The sequence below is a fragment of the Trachemys scripta genome, chromosome 4 (assembly GCF_013100865.1).
Source record: "Trachemys scripta elegans isolate TJP31775 chromosome 4, CAS_Tse_1.0, whole genome shotgun sequence".
Lineage (NCBI taxonomy): Eukaryota > Metazoa > Chordata > Testudines > Emydidae > Trachemys > Trachemys scripta.
In genome coordinates this window covers 136,887,360-136,907,500 of record NC_048301.1, presented here as the reverse complement: position 1 = coordinate 136,907,500, position 20,141 = coordinate 136,887,360, and the positions used below count along the sequence as shown (strand labels likewise).

At 48.8% G+C, this 20,141-nt stretch overlaps 1 protein-coding gene across 3 annotated transcripts in view; it reads left to right on the top strand.

Moving 5' to 3' along the window:
- Nucleotides 1–20,141, top strand: part of KDM5B (lysine demethylase 5B) — a 135,492-nt gene that overhangs the window by 18,484 nt on the left and 96,867 nt on the right. For all 3 annotated transcript variants that reach the window (XR_004645415.1, XM_034767759.1, XM_034767758.1), the window contains exons 2-6: nucleotides 667–754; nucleotides 5,359–5,465; nucleotides 8,169–8,327; nucleotides 8,982–9,101; nucleotides 9,755–9,913. Coding sequence is in view for 2 of the 3 variants with exons in the window: in XM_034767759.1 (XP_034623650.1) it covers nucleotides 667–754; nucleotides 5,359–5,465; nucleotides 8,169–8,327; nucleotides 8,982–9,101; nucleotides 9,755–9,913 (633 nt within the window). In the remaining variant the exon portion in view is untranslated. The remainder of the gene's footprint in view (nucleotides 1–666; nucleotides 755–5,358; nucleotides 5,466–8,168; nucleotides 8,328–8,981; nucleotides 9,102–9,754; nucleotides 9,914–20,141) is intronic.

The window sequence follows — 20,141 nt, the reverse complement described above, 5'->3', positions numbered from 1 at the left end:
AAAGAAGAACAGGAGTACTTGTGGCACCTTAGAGACTAACAAATTTATTAGAGCATAAGCTTTCGTGGACTACAGCCCACTTCTTCGGATGCATATGAAGTGGGCTGTAGTCCACGAAAGCTTATGCTCTAATAAATTTGTTAGTCTCTAAGGTGCCATAAGTTCTCCTAGTCTTTTAGATGTTATCCTTCTTGATCCTCCCAAGAGTGGGGATCTGTAGTGATAATATTGGAACGACTAAGAAGAGTTACTTGCTTGTAGCATAAGTATTTCAAATAGGTTATTGATTTAGATGAATGCTCCACACCCTTTATCCCCATTTATTCAGAGCCTAAACAGCCGTTGAGGAGGTGGAAGGAACTGATGATGAGGGCCCTTCAGGTGGCCTTTCAATGGAGCATTACATAGCTTGAAGCAGAGGCCACGTGGTCTCCCAAGGGTCAGTTTTTTCAGAAGGTTTTGGTCTTTCAAGTGTGCAGGTATATGTTGAGAGTGTGGGTCTCTACTGATGATCTATTTAAGCTATAGGTAAGTAAGTCTTTTTTACCTCTGAACAATGTAGTTTGTAATGAACAGTATCTGGGTTACAAATATAACATTCAGAACTGAAGAATTGAAGTTTGAGTAAGATGTTCAATTACTAAATATGACCATTTATTTTTTAAGGCTACTAATATTAAAATGGAGTCAGATGAAACCCCAGAAGCCAAAACTCATAATTTGAGGCGCAGAATGGGATGTACACCTGCAAATGGTAAGTGGGTCAATGGGGGATGAAACAAAATATGAATGTGATGCTGCTGCTTGCAGGAGGGATGCTCAAAAGCAGCAGCCAGGCATTCTACCTCAGCAATCCGCCCCAACCAAACTTTTCACTCTTACCTTCACAAATATTGTGCAACATGCAACACGCGGCTATGACCATAGGAATGTTATCTTTGTTGAGATTTAACCTGCCATAAAGGCATCACCAGTGTGCCTTCAATCTGCCAAATGCACATCCCACTGTCATCCTGCACCTACTCAGCCTATTGTTGAACATTACTGCTATCTAAATTTCCCGTGTATGGCTTCATGAGCCATGACATTAAGGGGTACGCTGGGTCACCCTGAATCACTGTGGGCATTTCAACATCCCTTGCTGTAATCTTCTGGTCTGGAAAGAAAGTTCCTGCTTGCCGCTTTCTGTACAGGCCAGTGTTTCTAAAGATGCAGCTTTCCAGACCACCCCGAATTGATGTCAGTGAAATGCCTGTGGTGATCCACAACACCATGGAGAAGTACCACTTCCTATTGATCTACGCTGTTGCAAGGTGGTCCTGTGCCATCTATCGCCCCTCCGTAGTTAGGGAAACCCATTTCTGCAAAGCCATCCACTATTTCACACACATTGCCAAGAGTCATGGTCCTTTGCACCAGGATGCGAGTAATAGCCCTCAACACTTGCATTAACGCAGCCCCAACAGTCGACTTCCCGACTCCAAACTGATTTGCAACCGACCAGTAGCAGTCTGGAGTCACCAGCTTCCACGTTGTGATCTCCATGTGCTTCTCCGCCGAGAGGGCAGCTCTCATTTGGGTGTCCCTGTGCTGCAGGGCTGGGGCGAGCTCAGCACACAGTTCCAGGAAGAACAACGAGGAGTCCTTATGGCACCTTAGAGACTAACAAATGTATTTGGGCATAAGCTTTTGTGGGCTAGAACCCACTTCATCAGATGTATGGAGTGGAAAATACAGTAGCAGATATATATACATAGTATATGAAAAGATGGGAGTTTCCTTACCAATGGGAGAGGGGGGGGTGTCTCAGTCTAACGAGACAATTCAATTAACAGTAGAATACCCAGGAAGGAAAAATCACTTTTGTAGTGGTAATGAGGGTGGCCCATTTCAAACAGTTGACAAGGAGGTGTGAGTAACAGTAGGGGGAAATTAGTTTTTGTAATGACCCATCCATTCCCAGTTTTTATTCAGGCCTAATTTGACGCTGTCCAGTTTGCAAATTAATTCCAGTTCTGCAGTTTCATGTTGGAGTCTGTTTTTGAAGTTGTTGAATTGCCACTTTTAAGTCTGTTATTGGGTGTCCAGGGAGATTGAAGTGTTGTCTTACTGGTTTTTGAATGTTAGAATTCCTGACGTCAGATTTGTGTCCATTTATTCTTTTGCGTAGAGACTGTCCGGTTTGGCCAGTGCACATGGCAGAGGGGCATTGCTGGCACATGATGGCATATATCACATTGGTAGATGTGCAGGTGAACGAGGCCCTGATGGTGTGGCTGATGTGATTAGGTCCTATGATGGTGTCCCTTGAATAGATATGCAGACAGAGTTGGCACTGGGGTTTGTTACAGGGTTTGGTTCCTGGGTTAGTGTTTTTGTTGTGTGGTGTGTAGTTGCTGGTATTTGCTTCAGGTTGGGGGACTGTCTGTAAGCGAGGACAGGCCTGTCTCCCAAGGTCTGTGAGAGTGAGAGATCGTCCTTCAGGATAGGTTGTAGATCCTTGATGATGTGCTGGAGAGGTTTTAGTTGGGGGCTGTAGGTGATGGCTAGTGGCGTTCTGTTACTTTCTTTGTTGGGCCGGTCTTGTACTAGGTAACTTCTGGGTACCCTTCTGGCTCTGTCAATCTGTTTCTTCACTTCAGCAGGTGGGCATTGTAGTTTTAAGAATATTTGATAGAGATCTTGTAGGTGTTTGTCTCTGTCTGAGGGATTGGAGCAAATGTGGTTGTATCTTAGAGCTTGGCTGTAGACAATGGATTATGTGATGTGGTCTGGATGAAAGCTGGAGGCATGTAGGTAAGTATAGTGATCAGTAGGTTTCTGGTATAGGGTGGTGTTTATGTGACCATCGCTTATTAGCACTGTAGTGTCTAGGAAGTGGATCTCTTGTGTGGACTTATCCAGGCTGAGGTTGATGGTGGGGTGGAAATTGTTGAAATCCCGGTGGAATTTCTCAAGGGCCTCCTTCTCAAGGGTCCAGATGAAGACGTCATCAATGTAGCACAAGTAGAGCAGGGGCATTAGGGGACGAGAACAGAGGAAGCGTTGTTCTAAGTCAACCATAAAAATGTTGGGGCCATGTGGGTACCCATAGCAGGCCTGCTGACCTGAAGGCATAAATTGTCCTCAAATCTGAAATAGTTGTGGGTGAGGACAAAGTCACAAAGTTCAGCCACCAGGTTTGCCGTGACATTATCAGGGATACTATTCTTGAGGGTGGCTTTCCTCATCCAAAAGTTTTGCAACCACTGCTAGTCATCCCAGACCTGCATAACCTACCACTCTGTGCTAGTTTCCCGAGCTGAAAAGCGAGGGTGCACCATGTTCAGCTGTGTCAGGAATGCCAAAAATAATCTAATGTTGCTCCTATCGATGTCAGACAGCATGTCAGGCAACTATGCATCCCACTGAGTTTGGAATTTCACGATTAACTGCACTGCTATTTAGGATGTGCTACTGATAGCTAGCAGAACATGGGAGAGCCGTGCGGATCCATTCTTTCAGACAGATGGTGGGGCAAGCAGAAAAGAAGGGATGTTTAAAAATGCCATGAACCGAAGACTCAAGCACATGGAATGGAGTGATGGAAAGCAAGGTATCATGGGACATTGAGCCCGGACCAATGATGTGCTGCGATCCACTCCATCATCCCACAATACGTAGCAGTAGAAGGTGGAGAGCTGAAATGTGGGATAGCTACCCACAATTCATTGCTCTCACAATTGATGCTACTACCCCAAGTGTGGACATGCTATGCTGACAGAGGAGGACAGCGTAAACGTGCAACAATGATTTTCTTTTATGCTTTTTGCTCATTGACTAAATTTTTGGTTAAAAAAAAAACTTTGCCACTGTAGACATAGCCTTAGAAAGATTGACCTTTAAAACAGATGTCATGATACAACTTTAACTACAGTGGTGCTTCCAAGTCACTATAATAAACAATTCTAGGTTAATAGAATAAATGATCCATGATATCCTGATAAAGAATAAAAATTGTTGACTGAGTTCAGTAGAACAAATCTGAAAACTATTTAGTTTATTTAAAAAGTAACAAAACTACTCCCTAGATGACTTGTCCCATTTCTTGATTTTCTCTCACAAACCCGGACTGTAGACTTGTTTGACTTTGCAGATTTTTTTAAAATAAACTTGGGTATGAACAATATTTCTGAACAATGAGATTGAGTTGTAATTTGTGTTAACATGTGGATCAATATTTATATTTCTTAATGTAATTTAATATCTCATCACCTGTTTCTGTCCACCCTGATGATCTGTCAGATTTAGAGAACAAACCAGATTTCACAGCAGATTTCTCCTAGCATAGTGCACCTTAACTTATAACCTTCAGAGTTCCACTTGGAGCCCTGAGGATCACTGCATGTTCTTCTTTTACTGCATACCCCCCCAAAGACCCTACATTGTGGCAGCTTTCCCTTATTCTGAGGAGTGCCTGTCGTTGTGCTGCTTGAGCAGATATATGGGGATGGGGGTGGGGTTGCTAGAAAGCAATATGAAGAGCTTCCCTTCCCAGAAGACTCCTTTTGGTACCTATTTTGTTTTTTGGGATATTTTCTCAGGGCAGTTGCCATTGCAAGAAAATAAAGTATGAAAATCATCATAGGACGTTATAGTGTTGTTTCTCTTGTGTCCCTGTGAAATGTCCCATTAAAGAATAATCCAACCATGTCTATGAACCTGAAATTGCATTCGTCCTTTTTTTTTTTTTTTTAAGTCCTTTGGATCACTGAAACTATTTAAAGCAACAGAGTCCCGTGGCACCTTTAAGATTAACAGATGTATTGGAGCATAACCTTTCGTGGGTGAATGCCCACTTCGTCGGATGCATGTCATTCACCCACGAAAGCTTATGCTCCAATACATCTGTTAGTCTTAAAGGTGCCACAGGACTCTGTTGCTTTTTACAGATCCAGACTAACACGGCTACCCCTCTGATACTTGAAACTATTTAAAATATCAATTCTAAATAAATCATACGTGTTTGGAGTGGCCTGCATCTGTTTATGATCCCATGCTTGTTTTATCCTGATAATACTAGCCTTTCCAGGTAGGCGTTCAAGTGCTGCCTAAAGTAACATGAAAATATGTTTGGTGTCCTTTGTGTCCATATTACACAACCCCCACAAAATCTGGCACCTTTGGCAGTCTTTGCACAGATACCTAAAGATGAGCATAGCCATTGCAGTAGCCATATCTCAATAGGAACAGATTCACTCAGAAAGAGAGCCCCTCCAAATGTATATAATGATATGATAATACATGCTTCAAATACTGTTTATGCTGTGAAATATTTGTTAAACCAAGTAATAGTCTAATTTTCCTTTCCTGGATCAGAGAAGGAAATGCCTGGCACAGTGAAACGAGAACCTGCTGAGAAAAGAGAACAAAGAGACTTGGAGAGAGAGAAATCAAAAGGGCGCTCTAAAAAAAGCACTAATGCAGTGAGTACTCCCTGCCCTTCTGGCACTTAATTCTAATTGCAGACAGTCCTGGGTTAGAGCTGGGCACATAGTATAGCATAGATAGTGGGAATGGGAGTTTCCTGAATTACTCTCATTCCAGTCATAGGAATACAAACAGAGTGTCTATGCCTGCTGGAACATAGGTACCATCAGGATTTCATGTCATAAGCAGGAAATAAAGTAATTTCATTTCACCCTGTTTCAACTGAAATAATTTCTATCCTTCCCCACAGTACTGCCTTAAAATAGCAACTGTGATAGAACAGTCAAAAGAAACCTGGTTCTTCTCCAGGCTTCATCACTCTGGATATGGGTTGATCTACTGATCTTTCCCTTAGTAGAAAGAACAGGAGTACTTGTGGCACCTTAGAGACTAACTAACAAATTTATTTGAGCATAAGCTTTTGTTAGTTTCTAAGGTGCCACAAGTACTCCTGTTCTTTTTGCGGATACAGACTAACACGGCTTCTACTCTGAAACCATTCTCTTCGTAGGTGTACCAGTTAGAAAGAAGATGTAATAAGAGTTTTCGCACCCAGCTTTCTAGCAGACCCACCTCTTACTCCACTGTTGGAACTCTAACTCAGATGCGCTATTTGGTTCAACATAGCATATGCTTCTCCTAAAAAGCAAAGGAAAGGGAAACTTTTAGTTGTGGAGAAGACAATATACGGGCCCTTTCAGTCCTTCCCACTGCCTGGATCCTTCTCACACACATACCCTTTTACTAGGCGGGAGGGGGAGGAATGCATAGTTACTGGAAGACAAGATTGCACCAGACCCTAGAGGTACAAAATAAAGGGTACTGGGAGTCCTATTCTATCCTCAGTTGTCTTGCAGCAGTACTGCTGTCGTTCCCTGTTTAAGCAAGGCTTTAAACAGTAACATTTTTTCCTACTACTAGCTAAGTTCCTGCTTCTGTTCACCAGACTCCATAGCTCTCCTTCCTCTACCTCCAAAAAATTCGCCCCTACTCTCCTTCAGGTGCTCCTGTGAATCTTAGGAGTGCCTGCTCCCTCTTCTGTGGATCTCCTAGATCAGGGGTCTCAAACACACGGCCCGCGGGGCTCTTGTGTGTGGCCCGCCAAGCTCCCCACTGCTCCCCGCACCTGCCCGCCCCTCTGCTTACCCATGGGATTGCCTCCTGACGCTGCAAGCCTCATGCTGCTCTCTGAAGCAGCTGGCAGCACGTCCCTTTGGGCCGTGGGGAGGGGGAAGGAGGCAGAGGGCTCCGGCATTGCCTCCTTCCAGGCACCGCCCCCCGCAGCTCCCATTGGCCGGGAACAGGGAACCACGGCCAATGGGAGCTTAGTGGGAGGTACCTGGAGGAGTAGCAAGACCAGCACAAGCAGGGGGACCCTGTCCCCCTCCCCCTCCCCAGGGGCTGCAGGGACACTGTTCCAGCTGCTTCCTGGAACGGAGCAGCGTGGAGCCGGGGGCCAAGGCAGGCAGGGAGCCTGCCCTGGCCCCAGTGAGCACCGCTGCCACCCCGGAGCCGCTCTAGGTAAGCGACACCAGGCTGGAGCTCACACCTTGAACCCCTCCTGCACCCCCAACTCCCTGCCCTGAGTCCCCTGCCACATCCCACACCCCTCCTGCACCCCAGCTCCCTGCCCTGAGTCCCCTGCCACATCCCACACCCCTCCTGCACCCCAGCTCCCTGCCCTGAGTCCCCTGCCGCATCCTGCGCCCCTCCTGCACCCCCAACTCCCTGCCCTGAGCCCCCGCCGCATCCCACACCCCAACTCCCTGCCCTGAGCCACTTGCTGCACCCTGCACCCCGACCCTCTGCCACACCCCTCTTGTACCCCACACACCAACTCCCTGCCATGAGCATCCTGCACCTCAACTCCCTGCCCTCAGCCCCCGCTGCACCTTGCTCCCTTTCTGCACCCCCTGGGGGCAGCTTTAGGGTGGGAATTTCAGGGAAGGGATTGGAATGGAGCAGGAAAGGGGTGGGAAGAGGTGGGGCAGGGCCAGAGGCAGTGTGGAGGGTGTCAGTGATGCGGCCCTCGGGCCAATGCACTAGTCCTCATGCGGCCTTCGGGGTCATCTGAGTTTGAGACCCCTGTCCTAGATGATGTGGGTGGAGCTCTCATGACACAGCACTGAAGGCCTGCCCTGTCCAAAAGCAAATGGCTCTGCTTAGAAAGCTGTTGCCTTCCTGGTGAATGGCTCGGGTCCAGTCCACTAACTCTGAGGAAGAAGGAAGATGCTCCCATAACCAGAATTCCCCTGTTTTCTGGTGGCTGCTCCAGGCAGTTGGCCTCAGGATGTTGACGTGTTTGCGCACAGACCAGTCTGAAAGTAAAGACCAGGAGATCCCTCCAGTACTAAGAATAAAATTGAGTCTCTTTATTTAGCAAAATAGATTGCCCAGGCTTCAACACTTTTGGTGGTGATTTCTTAATTTCAAAGGGATTTATATAAATTCTACCACAGAAACAATGAGGAGTCCGGACTCCTTGTTGTTTTTGTGGCTACAGATTAACACGGCTACCCCTCTGATACTTTCTACCACAAAGGAGAACAAAGTTGATGTTCACTGTCTCTGTTCTTTTATGGAAATAAAATAAAAATAAACACTGGTAAATGTGACAAATGACTTAGTTATCAAAATGATCTCTTGCCATGAACTGCTTAAAGCACTTAAATTCCCACTTTGGTAATTTCTTGTTACAGGTGGATTTGTATGTATGTCTCTTATGTGGCAGTGGTAATGATGAAGACCGTCTCCTGTTGTGTGATGGCTGTGATGACAGTTACCATACTTTTTGTTTAATTCCACCCCTTCATGATGTTCCCAAAGGGGACTGGAGGTGTCCCCAGTGTCTGGCTCAGGTAAACTGAGAAATCAGGCTGAAATATGTTTTTGTTCTCTCCTGGCTTCTAATGATCAGAAGTTCAGAACTGCAATTTATTATGATGAAAATAGTCCTGTAAAATGGGTGGTAGAAGATGAAACTGAAACAAGGACTGGGTACATTTCAGATTGTTAGACATTACAACATATGCTGGGCCCCAAATTTGATCTACTTTAGTAGTATTAAAGCCACTGAGAAAGGATGCTTTGGATTTTAGATAGCTTTTTACATAATGAAATCTTAGCACTATGTCACTGGGGTTTTCAACTTAGATGACGTTTATGATGTTTTCTGCTTTGCTATAGCAGAGGAAGCAGAATTTGCTATGAGCTAGCTATGCTGATCTCACTAGTGAGTCATCTGATTTACAAACAAATATTGTTGTGGTGTGGTGGATTAAGCTCAGAGCTGATAGGCATGATGGGTTCTATTTCTGACTCTTCCAGTGGCTGCTTGTGTGACCCTGGGCGAGTCATTTCACTGAAATGCCCCAGTTTTCCCCTATTTGTAAAATGGGGATAATACTGATCCATCTTTGTAAAGTACTTTGAGATCTACGTTTGAAAAATACTGAAGTGCAAAATGTCTTATTTTTAACTCATTGGTAGAAATAACCATATTTTAATTGCAGGAGTGTAATAAACCACAGGAAGCATTTGGTTTTGAACAAGCGGCAAGAGACTACACACTTCGCACATTTGGAGAAATGGCCGATGCATTCAAGTCAGACTATTTTAACATGCCAGTACATGTATGTTCATGTGCTTACTATGATGCTTTAATACAATTTTCAGTTTTCGTGCTTATTAAAGTATTAAACTTGGGGTGGCGAAGAATCCAGAGTTTTGAATGTGAACAAATCAAATGGGAAAGCTCTTATTTAAATATTATGTTAATTTGTAAAGGCTTCTGTTCTTTGTTAGTATTTTGGTTTCTGCTCCACACGTTTCTGGTTTCCGCCACCATCCAAAAATATATTCCTCCTTAAACTCCTGCCCCAAATGTCCCTCATTACTGAAGGAAAAATGCAACATTTGATGCAGTTTTGTGAGCCTTACAATACTAACGTTTTGCTCTGTTGGTTTAGTTTTACATAATTGCACTAATAAGTAACTTCCACTATGAAGTTCAGAAAGTAACTATTAACTGAGGGGGAGAGGAGAGAGAGAGAGAGCATGCACACCTGATGTAACCAATGATACTCAGGTATGTTTCTGGCTCTAGTTAAAGTCCCTTTGACATGATGGGAAAATATTTGAAGCTTGTGAACTTCGTCCTTGAATTTGCTGCTTCTATATATGTCACGTGTTTGTTACCTTTAGTTACTGTGCATCCATAAGCACTGTGAGAAGTGCAACCTTCTGTGTGGGCTTATATTTTCTCTTTCTCATGTTTCATACCCAGATGGTTCCCACAGAGCTAGTTGAAAAAGAGTTTTGGCGACTTGTGAGCACCATTGAAGAGGATGTCACAGTGGAATATGGGGCTGATATTGCTTCAAAGGAGTTTGGCAGTGGCTTTCCAGTTAGAGATAGGAAAATTAAACTTAGGCCAGAAGAAGAGGTAAGTCTTAATTTGCTCTCTGAGTGCATACTTTCATTTCATGGTTTTACAAAATACAAGTATTGTGTTGAATGATTTTTCAGTTTAAAGAAACCTATTGTAATTCTGTATTCTTCTTCGAGTGATTGTTCATGTCCATTCCAAGCAGGTGTGTGTGTGCCACGTGCATGCCAGCCGGAAGATTTTACTATAGCAGTGTCCGTAGGGTCGGCTCCGGTGCCTCCTGGAGTGGCGCCCTCATGGCGCTGTATATAGGGGCCGGCCGACCCCCCCACCCTCTCAGTTTCTTCTTACTGCTGGTGACGGCTAGCTGGAACTTCGCTTGCTCTTCAGCAATTGTGGCAGTGTTCCGTAGTTGTTGTAAATAGTTAGTTAATTTAGTGTTAGTTTGATATTAGTTGGGGGGGGGAGGGTTCCCCAACTTTCGTTGCCCCGCTGGGGCATGCCCAGGTCCACAGGGTTCAAACTCTGCCGGGACTGCAGGAAATTTATGCCGAAAAGTGACCCGCACTCTTCGTGCTTAAGGTGCCTCGGAGAGACCCACCAAAGGGATAGGTGCAGTATCTGCAGGGCTTTTCGCCCCTGGACTCTCAAGGATAGAGAGCAGAGACTTAAAGTCCTCCTAATGGAGGCGGCACTGCGGCTGCAATCAGATCCCGGGCCCTCCGAGCCGGCACCCAGCACTTCATCCTCGGTGCGCAGTGCCCCGGCACCGGAGATAACTCGTGAGGCCAAGGCCCCGAAACCCCGGCACCGGAGAGAGTCGGCGCATAAGAAGCCATCCTCTATAAGACGCCGCTGTCCATTGCCAGTGCCAGTTAAAAAGAACAGGCCACTGAGGGAACAATCTCCCCACCGGGACTCTAACGCTCCGGTGCTGTCCACGAATGTTACAGGACAACTCGCGCCGCAGACCCATCTGGCCATCCCGTTGACTCCCGCCCCGGAGAGGGTACGGTCGCGTCCGGAAAGGCCTAGATCCCCGGACACGATGGAGGAGGTGCGCCTCCCATCGACGCCGGAGGCGTTCGAGGCCGCATCAGTCCTCTTGAGCCTCCCGGTGCCGGCGTCGTCGCACCAGTGCAGAGACCCTCCGGCTACCGCTCGGCCCCATTACCACTCTAGGGGCAAACCGGCAATGCTTTCGCCACGCTCTCCACGCCGCGTCACCTTAACGGCACCGGTGCAAGCACCCCCTCCGGCAACAGTGGGTACCGCGCCTCCTATGTCCTCCTATTCAGAGACTTCTGACTTGGAGGTGGACTCGTACCGCTCTAACAGATCGAGGAGCAGGCGATCGTCCTCGCGTACGAGTACCCAACCGTGCCCACCACAGTGGCAGCAGCAGCAGTCGTAACTGCCCCCCCCAGTGGCCATTCTGGACGCCGTGGGCCTACCATCAGTCAGTGGGTCAGGCGTGCGGACCCCGCTCACGAGCCGCATCTGTCTCTTCAGTGTCGGCAGCTCCGCTGCTAATGCCACCGCCACCGGCCCGCCATCTGACAGGAGTGTGCCACAAAGGGACACAGCACCCCCTGGTCAAACAACGGCACCGACGGGGACCTTGCTCCGAACAGCGCAGGCACCATCCAACACACCTCGTCGCTCGGTGGCAACCCCGGTACCGGCCGTGGTGTCGCATCTTGAGCCCGCACCGGCCGCGCAGCCTGAGTACCGTGTGCTGCAGGCCCTCGTAGAGGGAGAGGTGGTAGATGAAGGCCCTCTGCAGGGGACATCTTCCTCTTCATCTCCGGACGAGGCAGTAGCGGGAACTTCAGCGGCACCAGCCCTAGAGGACAAAAGGATCCTCTAACAGCTCCTTACTCAAGCGGACCAGAGCCTCTCGATCCCAGACTGAGGAGATCGAGGTGGATACAGATCCCATGATTGATATCCTGACCCTGTCAGGCCCATCTAGGGTAGCCCTACCTCTCATAAAAACCGTTGTGGACACAACCCGCACCTTGTGGCAAACTCCAGCCTCACTGGCCCCTACGGCCAAAAAGACTGAGAGGCGATATTTTGCCCCAACCAAGGGGTATGAACATCTGTATACACACCCTCCCCCGGACTCTCTAGTGGTTGATGCGGCCAACCAGAGGGAACGCCAAGGCTTTCAGGGGGCTATGCCTAAAAATAGAGAGGCCAAAAAGTTGGACCTGTTCGGGCGCAAGGTGTATTCAACGGGGGGCCTGCAGTTGCGCATTGCCAATCAGCAATTGCCAATCAGTGAGCCGGTATGGACACAACACATGCTCGGCTTTATCTAGGTTCACAGACCTCCTTCCACAGGAGTCGCGAATCGAGTTTTCAGCCCTGGTTGAGGAGGGGAGATTGATTACCCGGGCTTCCCTCCAGGCGGCCCTGGATGCGGCCAATTTAGCTTCACGCACGTTGGTGACGGGCCTGGTCATGAGGCGTGGAGCCTGGCTTCAAGTTTCCGGCCTCCCTCACGAGGTCCAACAAACGATTCAGGACCTCCCTTTCGAAGGGCCCCGCCTGAAGGACTCACGGACCACTCTCCGTTCACTAGGCCTTCACACCCCTTTGTCACTCAGCGTAGGCAGTTTAGGCCACCGCAGGCCCCTTGGCCATACCAGCCTCAAAATCAGGGGATGCCTTGTGCAGAAGGCCAAGAACGGGCAGGAGGAGGCAACAACAGCAGCCCTTCGGCCAGTCGTCTGCCCAGCCAAGGCCTACATAGGGGCCTAGACTACCATTTTGATGGCTTGGTCGAGGACGACCTTCCAGGTAGAACCCTGGATCCGTCCAACCTTACCTTCTCGTCACGTCTCTCCCCCTTTTTATCGTGCATGGTCCCGGATCACATCGGACACTTGGGTGCTTCGCACGGTAAAGGAGGGATATTCTATCCAGTTTGCCTCCCTCCTGCCCCACCAGCCCCCCTCCCCGTCCCTCTTCAGGGACCCTTCTCACGAGCAACTTCTACTTAAAGAAGTTCAGTCCCTCCTCACATCAGGGGCAGTAGAGGAGGTTCCTCAGGAGCTACGGGGCAAGGGCTTCTATTTTCGATATTTCCTAATTCTGAAAGCGAAAGGGGGCCTCAGACCTATTCTGGACTTGCGGCGTCTCAACAAGTTTGTGAAGAAGCTCAAGTTCCGCATGGTCTCCCTGTCCTCTATCATTCCTTCCATGGATCCAGGAGACTGGTATGCCGCCCTCGACTTAAAGGACGCATACTTTCATATCGCAATAATCCCTCAGCACAGGCATTACCTCAGGTTTCTCGTGGGCAACGCTCATCTTCAGTTTACGGTTCTGCCCTTTGGTCTGTCAGCAGCCCCAAGGGTCTTCACGAAGTGCATGGCAGTCATGGCAGCCTTCCTGCGCAGACAGGGGATCCAGGTATTTCCCTACCTGGATGATTGGCTCATTAAGGGCAGGACCAAGGCACTGGTGGAGACTCAGGTGGTCTTCATCAGGCAGACCTTCCGCTCACTCAGCCTCTTACTCAACAAGGCCAAGTCCACACTATCTCCAACTCAAAAAATCGAATTCATAGGAGCAGTTCTGGACTTGAAACAGGCCAGAGCATATCTCCCAGAGGCCAGATTCCGAACTATATCCAACATCATTCTTGGCCTCCAAAGTTACCCTACCACCACAGTAAGAAGCTGCCTCAAATTACTAGGGCACATGGCAGCATGTACCTACGTGGTGAGACACGCCAGACTCAGACTGCGCCCACTCCAGTCTTGGTTGGCAGCGGTTTATCGGCCAGTCAGGGACTCCCTAGAATCAGTGGTGACGTTACCTCAGACGGTGTTGGATTCCCTTCAGTGGTGGCTCGACCCGCGGGTGGTCTGCGCACTAGTTCCTTTCCTCGACCCTGAGCCCTCCCTTTCCCTGGTAACGGAGGCATCGGATCGGGGATGGGCTGCACATCTGGGCGACCTCAGAACCCAAGGCCTTTGGTCACGAGAGGATCTTTCGCTACACATCAATATCAGGGAATTACGAGCTGTGCGTCTCTCATGCATAGCCTTCAAATCCCAGCTGGCAGGCAGGTGCGTTTCTGTCCTCACGGACAATACTCCAACGATGTTCTATATCAACAAACAGGGTGGTGTTCGCTCTTCTCCCCTTTGCCAGGAGGCCCTTGCATTATGGGACTTTTGCGTATAGCATGTAATTCACCTGACAGCATCCTACCTTCCGGGGATGCACAACGGGCTCGTGGACGCACTCGGCTGCTCGTTCCAGGGTCACGAGTGGTCCATCCGCTGGGATATAGTTCTCTCAATTTTCCGGCTCTGGGCTCATCCCCAGGTGGACCTGTTTGCCTCTAGCGAGAACAGGAAGTGTCATCAATTCTGCCCCTCAGGGAACGCAGTCCGGGGTCCCTAACAGACGCCTTTCTCCTCTCTTGGACAGACGGGCTATTTTACGCTTTTCCCCTGATTCCCATGATTCACAGAGTAATCCTCAAGGCCCGCAGAGATCACGCTTGGCTCATCCTGATAGCGCCTGTGTGGCCACGCCAGCACTGGTACACGTCTCTCCCGCACGTGTCTATGCGGGTGCCACTCAGATTGCCCCTACTACCGGACTTGATCACACAGGATCGCGGTCGCCTTCTCCACCCTGTAGTAGTTCCGGGGTGGGGCTCGTCCCTTCCTGGGGCGCCTGGGAGCCAGGCCGCCCCGCTACAAAGCTAATAACAGTTAGGGCCCAGACCTTTGGGCAGGGATTGAGCACACAATTGGCAGTTCAGAGCTCAGGCCCTTAGGCAGGGGCTGAGCACACAAATTGGCAGTTCAGAGCTCAGGCCCTTAGGCAGGGGCTGAGCACACAATTAACAGCTCCGGCCCTGGATCAGGGCGGGGCAGCAAACCCATAGTCTGTCAGAGGCCCAGGCCCTTGGACAAGGAGGAGGAGAGACTGCCACCCGGCACGGGGTGGCAGGGGGGAACACAGGCCCACCCACTCCACTGTGTTCCAGCCCGGGGCCCTATCCGCAGCAGTCCGTCTGCTGCGCAGTCAGTGGGGATCCTGACCGCAACACACTGACATGGCTTCGGGGTCTGCTATCCCCGGGCCACTTCCCATCTCCTCCTCCATGGGTACCTGTTCCTCCTGAGTTTCGTCTGCTGGGTCGCAGATCATGGGCTCCTCCGGGCCTCGAGCACCAGGTAGGTTTGTTGCTCCCTCTGGGCCCTCGGCGGGGGGAAGCTCAGACCGCTCCTCTGGATACTGGGCTCTCGGCAGGCTCGGCCAGTCCTCCTCCGGATACCGGGCTCTCGGCAGGCTCAGGCCAGCGGGAGCTCGGGCACCAGCGTCTGTCCTCTCCCGCTGCCGGCCAGCTACTGAGCGCTGTGGCCTGGCCTTTATACTTCCTGTCCCGCCCCTTGACTTCCGGGGAGCGGGGACAGGCTGCGGTGGCTCCGCCCACTCTGGCGGCTGCTCTGGCTCGTCGCTTGCTGGGGCGCCTGGGAGCCAGGCCGCCCCGCTACAACCCGAACCTGGAGTCGCTCCACCTTACAGCCTGGATGCTCCATGGCTAAATCCCGTGGAGTTGCAATGCTCTCATCAGGTCAGGCAGGTCCTTCTGGGTAGCAGAAAGCCCTCAACAAGGACCACGTACTTGGCCAAGTGGAAGCGCTTCTCCCTCTGGGCCACACAACAGGGTCAGGCCCCCTTGCTCGCCCCGGTCCCTCTCATATTGGACTATTTGCTACATCTGAGACATCTGGGACTAACGCTCTTGTCGGTTCAAGTACACCTTGCTGCAATCTCGGCGTTGCACCCTGGAGATGGGGGGACCCTCAGTGTTTGCGAACCCACTTGTTGGATGGTTCCTTAAGGGCCTTGACAGATTGTTCCCGCATATTCGTGAACCTGTTCCTGCGTGGGACCTCAATTTGGTCCTGTCCGCCCTCACAGGGCCCCCCTTTGAACTGCTGGCTTTGTGCTCGCTGTTATATCTTTCATATAAGGTAGCATTTTTGGTGGCTATCACATCAGCCCGCAGAGTGTCAGAACTCAGAGCTTTAACATCTGAACCTCCATACACCGTCTTCCACAAGGACAAGGTCCAACTCAGGCCGCACCCAGCATTCCTGCCTAAGGTGGTTTCACATGGGTCAAGACATTTTTCTCCCGGTATTCTATCCAAAACCACACTCCTCTGCGAAGGAGCATAGACTGCACTCCCTGGATGTTCGCAGGGCTCTTGCGTTCTATATCGAAAGGACAAGATCCTTCAGGAAGTCAACCCAACTTTTCGTCGCCGTGGCCGATAAGATCAAAGGGCTCCCGGTCACGTCACAGCGAATCTCGGCTTGGATCAGAACCTGCATCCGGGAGTGCTACAGTCGGGCCAATATACCAGCCCCACCTATCACGGCCCACTCCACGAGAGCGCAGGCCTCTTCAGCTGCGTTCCTGGCCCAGGTCCCGACGCAGGAAATTTGTAGAGCGACCACCTGGTCCTCAATCCACACTTTTACGGCGCACTACGCCATCGCGCACCAGGCTAGGGAGGATGCTGCATTTAGTCATGCAGTCCTCCAGTCTGCAGTGACCTCCGACCCCACCGCCTAGACTCGGGCTTGTGAGTCACCTGCTTGGAATGGACATGAACAATCACTCGAAGAAAAAACGGTTACTCACCTTCTCGTAACTGTTGTTCTTCGAGATGTGTTGTTCATGTCCATTCCAATACCCACCCTCCTACCCCTCTGGTGGAGTATTGGCAAGAAGGAACTGAGAGGGTGTGGGGGGGTTGTCCGTCCCCTATATACAGCGCCATGAGGGTGCTACTCCATGGGGCGCCGGAGCCAACCCTACGGACGCTGCTATAGTAAAATCTTCCGGCTGGCATGCACGCGGCGCGCACACACCTGCTTGGAATGGACACGAACAACACATCTCGAAGAACAGCAGTTACGAGAAGGTGAGTAACCGTTTTTTACAGTGTATTCCTGCTGTATGTGTGACTGGCACTATTCTGACAAAAGGAAATGGTATTGCAGTCTTGGAGGACTTTTAAAATGACAAATGTGCATCTTAGAAGTTGACAGCTTCCAAATTATATTTTTTGAAAGAGTAGCCTAATTTTATTGCAGCAATTCCTAGCACGGAGATTTTCTTTAAAGAGGAGCAAGTGCATTGGATGTTAAAGTTCTTGTTATTTTATTGACCTTATTTGTATGTTTTTCATTCTAAAAAGACTAATTTATTCTATCAGAAGTAGCCCTCTGAAAAGTTTTGCTGCCTTCTTTGATTGCTTATCTATATGTGATCCATGTTTAGCATGCATATGCTCCATGTGCTAGAGATTGGAATACTTTAGCCAGCAGTGTTTGTTGGTTCCACCCACTCCCTGCATAGTCTCAAGCTCCCTCTTCTCTTGAAGGTATGAAAGAGCAGAGCATCCAACCAAGCCTCGGTTCCTTTCACTGCTTTAAGTTGTGAGGTAGAGCTGGTTGGCCATGTCCCATCTTGGCCACTCACATATTAGTTTATCTGTAAATAGATTAGTTTGTGGTAGTTAGGTTATATCATCATTTACTTGTTAGGTTTTTAGTTTAATCATGTTGTTTTGTTTTGTTTTTCCCAGTGTCTGCTCAAAATTCCTTAGGGTTTTAAACTTTGTTTGTCATTTGCTATGAGCCTTAATGAAACTTCCTCTAATAGTCTTTATTGTGTGGGTGAAGGAAATGTTAGGGAAAATGTAAGGATTGGGATTGGAAGTCCCTTAGCAGCCTTGATCCAAAGAATCATAGAAGATTAGGATTGGCAGAGACCTCAGGAGGTCATCTAGTCCAACCCCCTGCTCAAAGCAGGACCAACCCCAACTAAATCATCCCAGCCAGGGCTTTGTCAAGCTGGGCCTTAAAAACCTCTAAGGAGGGAGATTCCACCACCTCCCTAGATAACCCATTCCAGTGCTTCACCACTGTCCTAGTGAAATAGTTTTTCCTAATATCCAACCTTAGACCTTCCCCACTGCCGCTTGAGACCATTTCTCCTTGTTCTGTCATCTGCCACCACTGAGAACAGCCTAGCTCCATCCTCTTTGGAACTCCCCTTCAGGTATCATGGAATATCAGGGTAGGAAGGACCTCAGGAGGTCATCTAGTCCAACCCCCTGCTCAAAGCAGGACCAATCCCCAGATAGATTCTTCCCCCCCCGATCCCTAAATGGCCCCCTCAAGGATTGAACTCACAACCCTGGGTTTAGCAGGCCAATGCTCAAACCACTGAGCTATCTCTCCCCCTTGTTGGAGGTAGTTGAAGGCTGCTATCAAATCCCCCCTCACTAATGGCCATTATCTTTGAAAATTTGTGGCAATCGGGGGAAGTCCTGGACTATTTGAAAAAAGGCAAATATAGTGCCCATATTTAAAAAAGGAGGAGGACAATCCAGGGAACTACAGACCCATCAGCCTCACCTCAGACCCCGGAAAAATCATGGAGCAGGTCCTCAAGAAATCCATTTTGAATCACTTGGAGAAGAAGATGATCAGGAACAGTCAACATAGATTCACCAAGGGCAAGTCATGCCTGACCAACCTGATTGCCTTCTATGATGAGATAACTGGCTCTGTGGATATGGGGAAAGCGGTGGATGTGATATATCTTGACTTTAGCAAAGCTTTTGATACAGTCTCCCACAGTATTCTTGCCAGCAAGTTAAAAAAGTATGGATTGGATGAATGGACTATAAGGTGGATAGAAAGCTGGCTATTGTCGCACTCATCAGCTAGTGATCAACGGCTCGATGACTGGTTGGCAGCTGGTATCAAGTGGAGTGCCCCGGGGGTTGGTCCTGGGGCCAGTTTTGTTCAACATCTTTATTAATGATCCGGATGATGGGACTAATTGCACCCTCAGCAAGTTCGCAGATGACACTAAGCTGGGGGGAGAGGTAGATACGATGGAGGGTAGGGAAAGGGTCCAGAGTGACCTAGACAAAGGAGGATTGGGCCAAAAGAAATCTGATGAGGTTCAACAAGGACAAGTGCAGAGTTCTGCACTTAGGAAGGAAGAATTCCATGCATGGCTACAAGCTGGGGGCCGACTGGCTAAGCAGCAGTTCTGCAGAAAAGGACCTGGTGATTACAGAGGACGAGAAGCTGAATATGAGTCAACAGTGTGCCCTTGTTACCAAGAAGGCTAATTGCATATTGGGCTGTATTAGTAGGAGCATTGCCAGCAGATTGAGAGAAGTGATTATTCCCCTCTATTTGGCACTGCTGAGGCCACACCTGGAGTATTGTGTCCAGTTTTGGTCCCCCGCTATAGAAGGGATGTGGACAAGTTGGAGAGAGTCCAGCGGAGGGCATTGAAAATCATTAGGAGACTGGGGTTATTTAGTCTGCAGAAGAGGAGAGTGTGTGAGGGGATTTGATAGCAGCGTTCAGTTACCTGAAGGGGAGTTCCAAAGAGGATGGACCTAGGCTGTTCTCAGTGGTGGTAGATGACAGAACAAGAAGCAATGATCTCAAGTTGCAGTGGGGAAGGTCTAAGGTTGGATATTAGGTAAAACTATTTCACTAGGAGACAAGTATCGGGGATAGCCGTGTTAGTCTGTATCTACAAAAACAACAAGGAGTCCGGTGGTACCTTAAAGACTAACAGATTTATTTGGGCATAAGCTTTCGTGGATAAAAAACCACTTCTTCTGATTTTTTACCCACGAAAGCTTATGCCCAAATAAATCAGTTAGTCTTTAAGGTGCCACCGGACTCTTTGTTGTTTTCACTAGGAGAGTGGTGAAGCCCTGGAATGGGTTATCTAGGGAGGTGGTGGAATCTCCATCCTTAAAGGTTTTTAAGGCCCCACTTTACAAAGCCTTGGCTGGGATGATTTAGTTGGTGTTGGTCCTGGTTTGAGCAGGGGATTGGACTAAATGATCTCCTGAGGTCTCTTCCAACTGTAATATTCTATGATGCATCAGATGAGGTATTTCCAGTAGCAATAGGGAAGTGTCATTACCATTATACAAGGCACTGGTGAGACCTCATCTGGAATACTGTGTACAGTTCTGGTGTCCCATGTTTAAGAAAGATAAATTCAAAATGGAACAGGTACAGAGAAGGGTTCCTAGGATGATCAGAGGAATGGAGAAACTACTTTATGAGAAGAGACTTAGGGGCTTGGCTTGTTTAGCCTAACAAAACAAAGGATGAGGAGAATTATGATTGTTCTCTATAAATACATATGAGGGATAAACACCTGGGAGGGAGGGAGAGGAGTTACT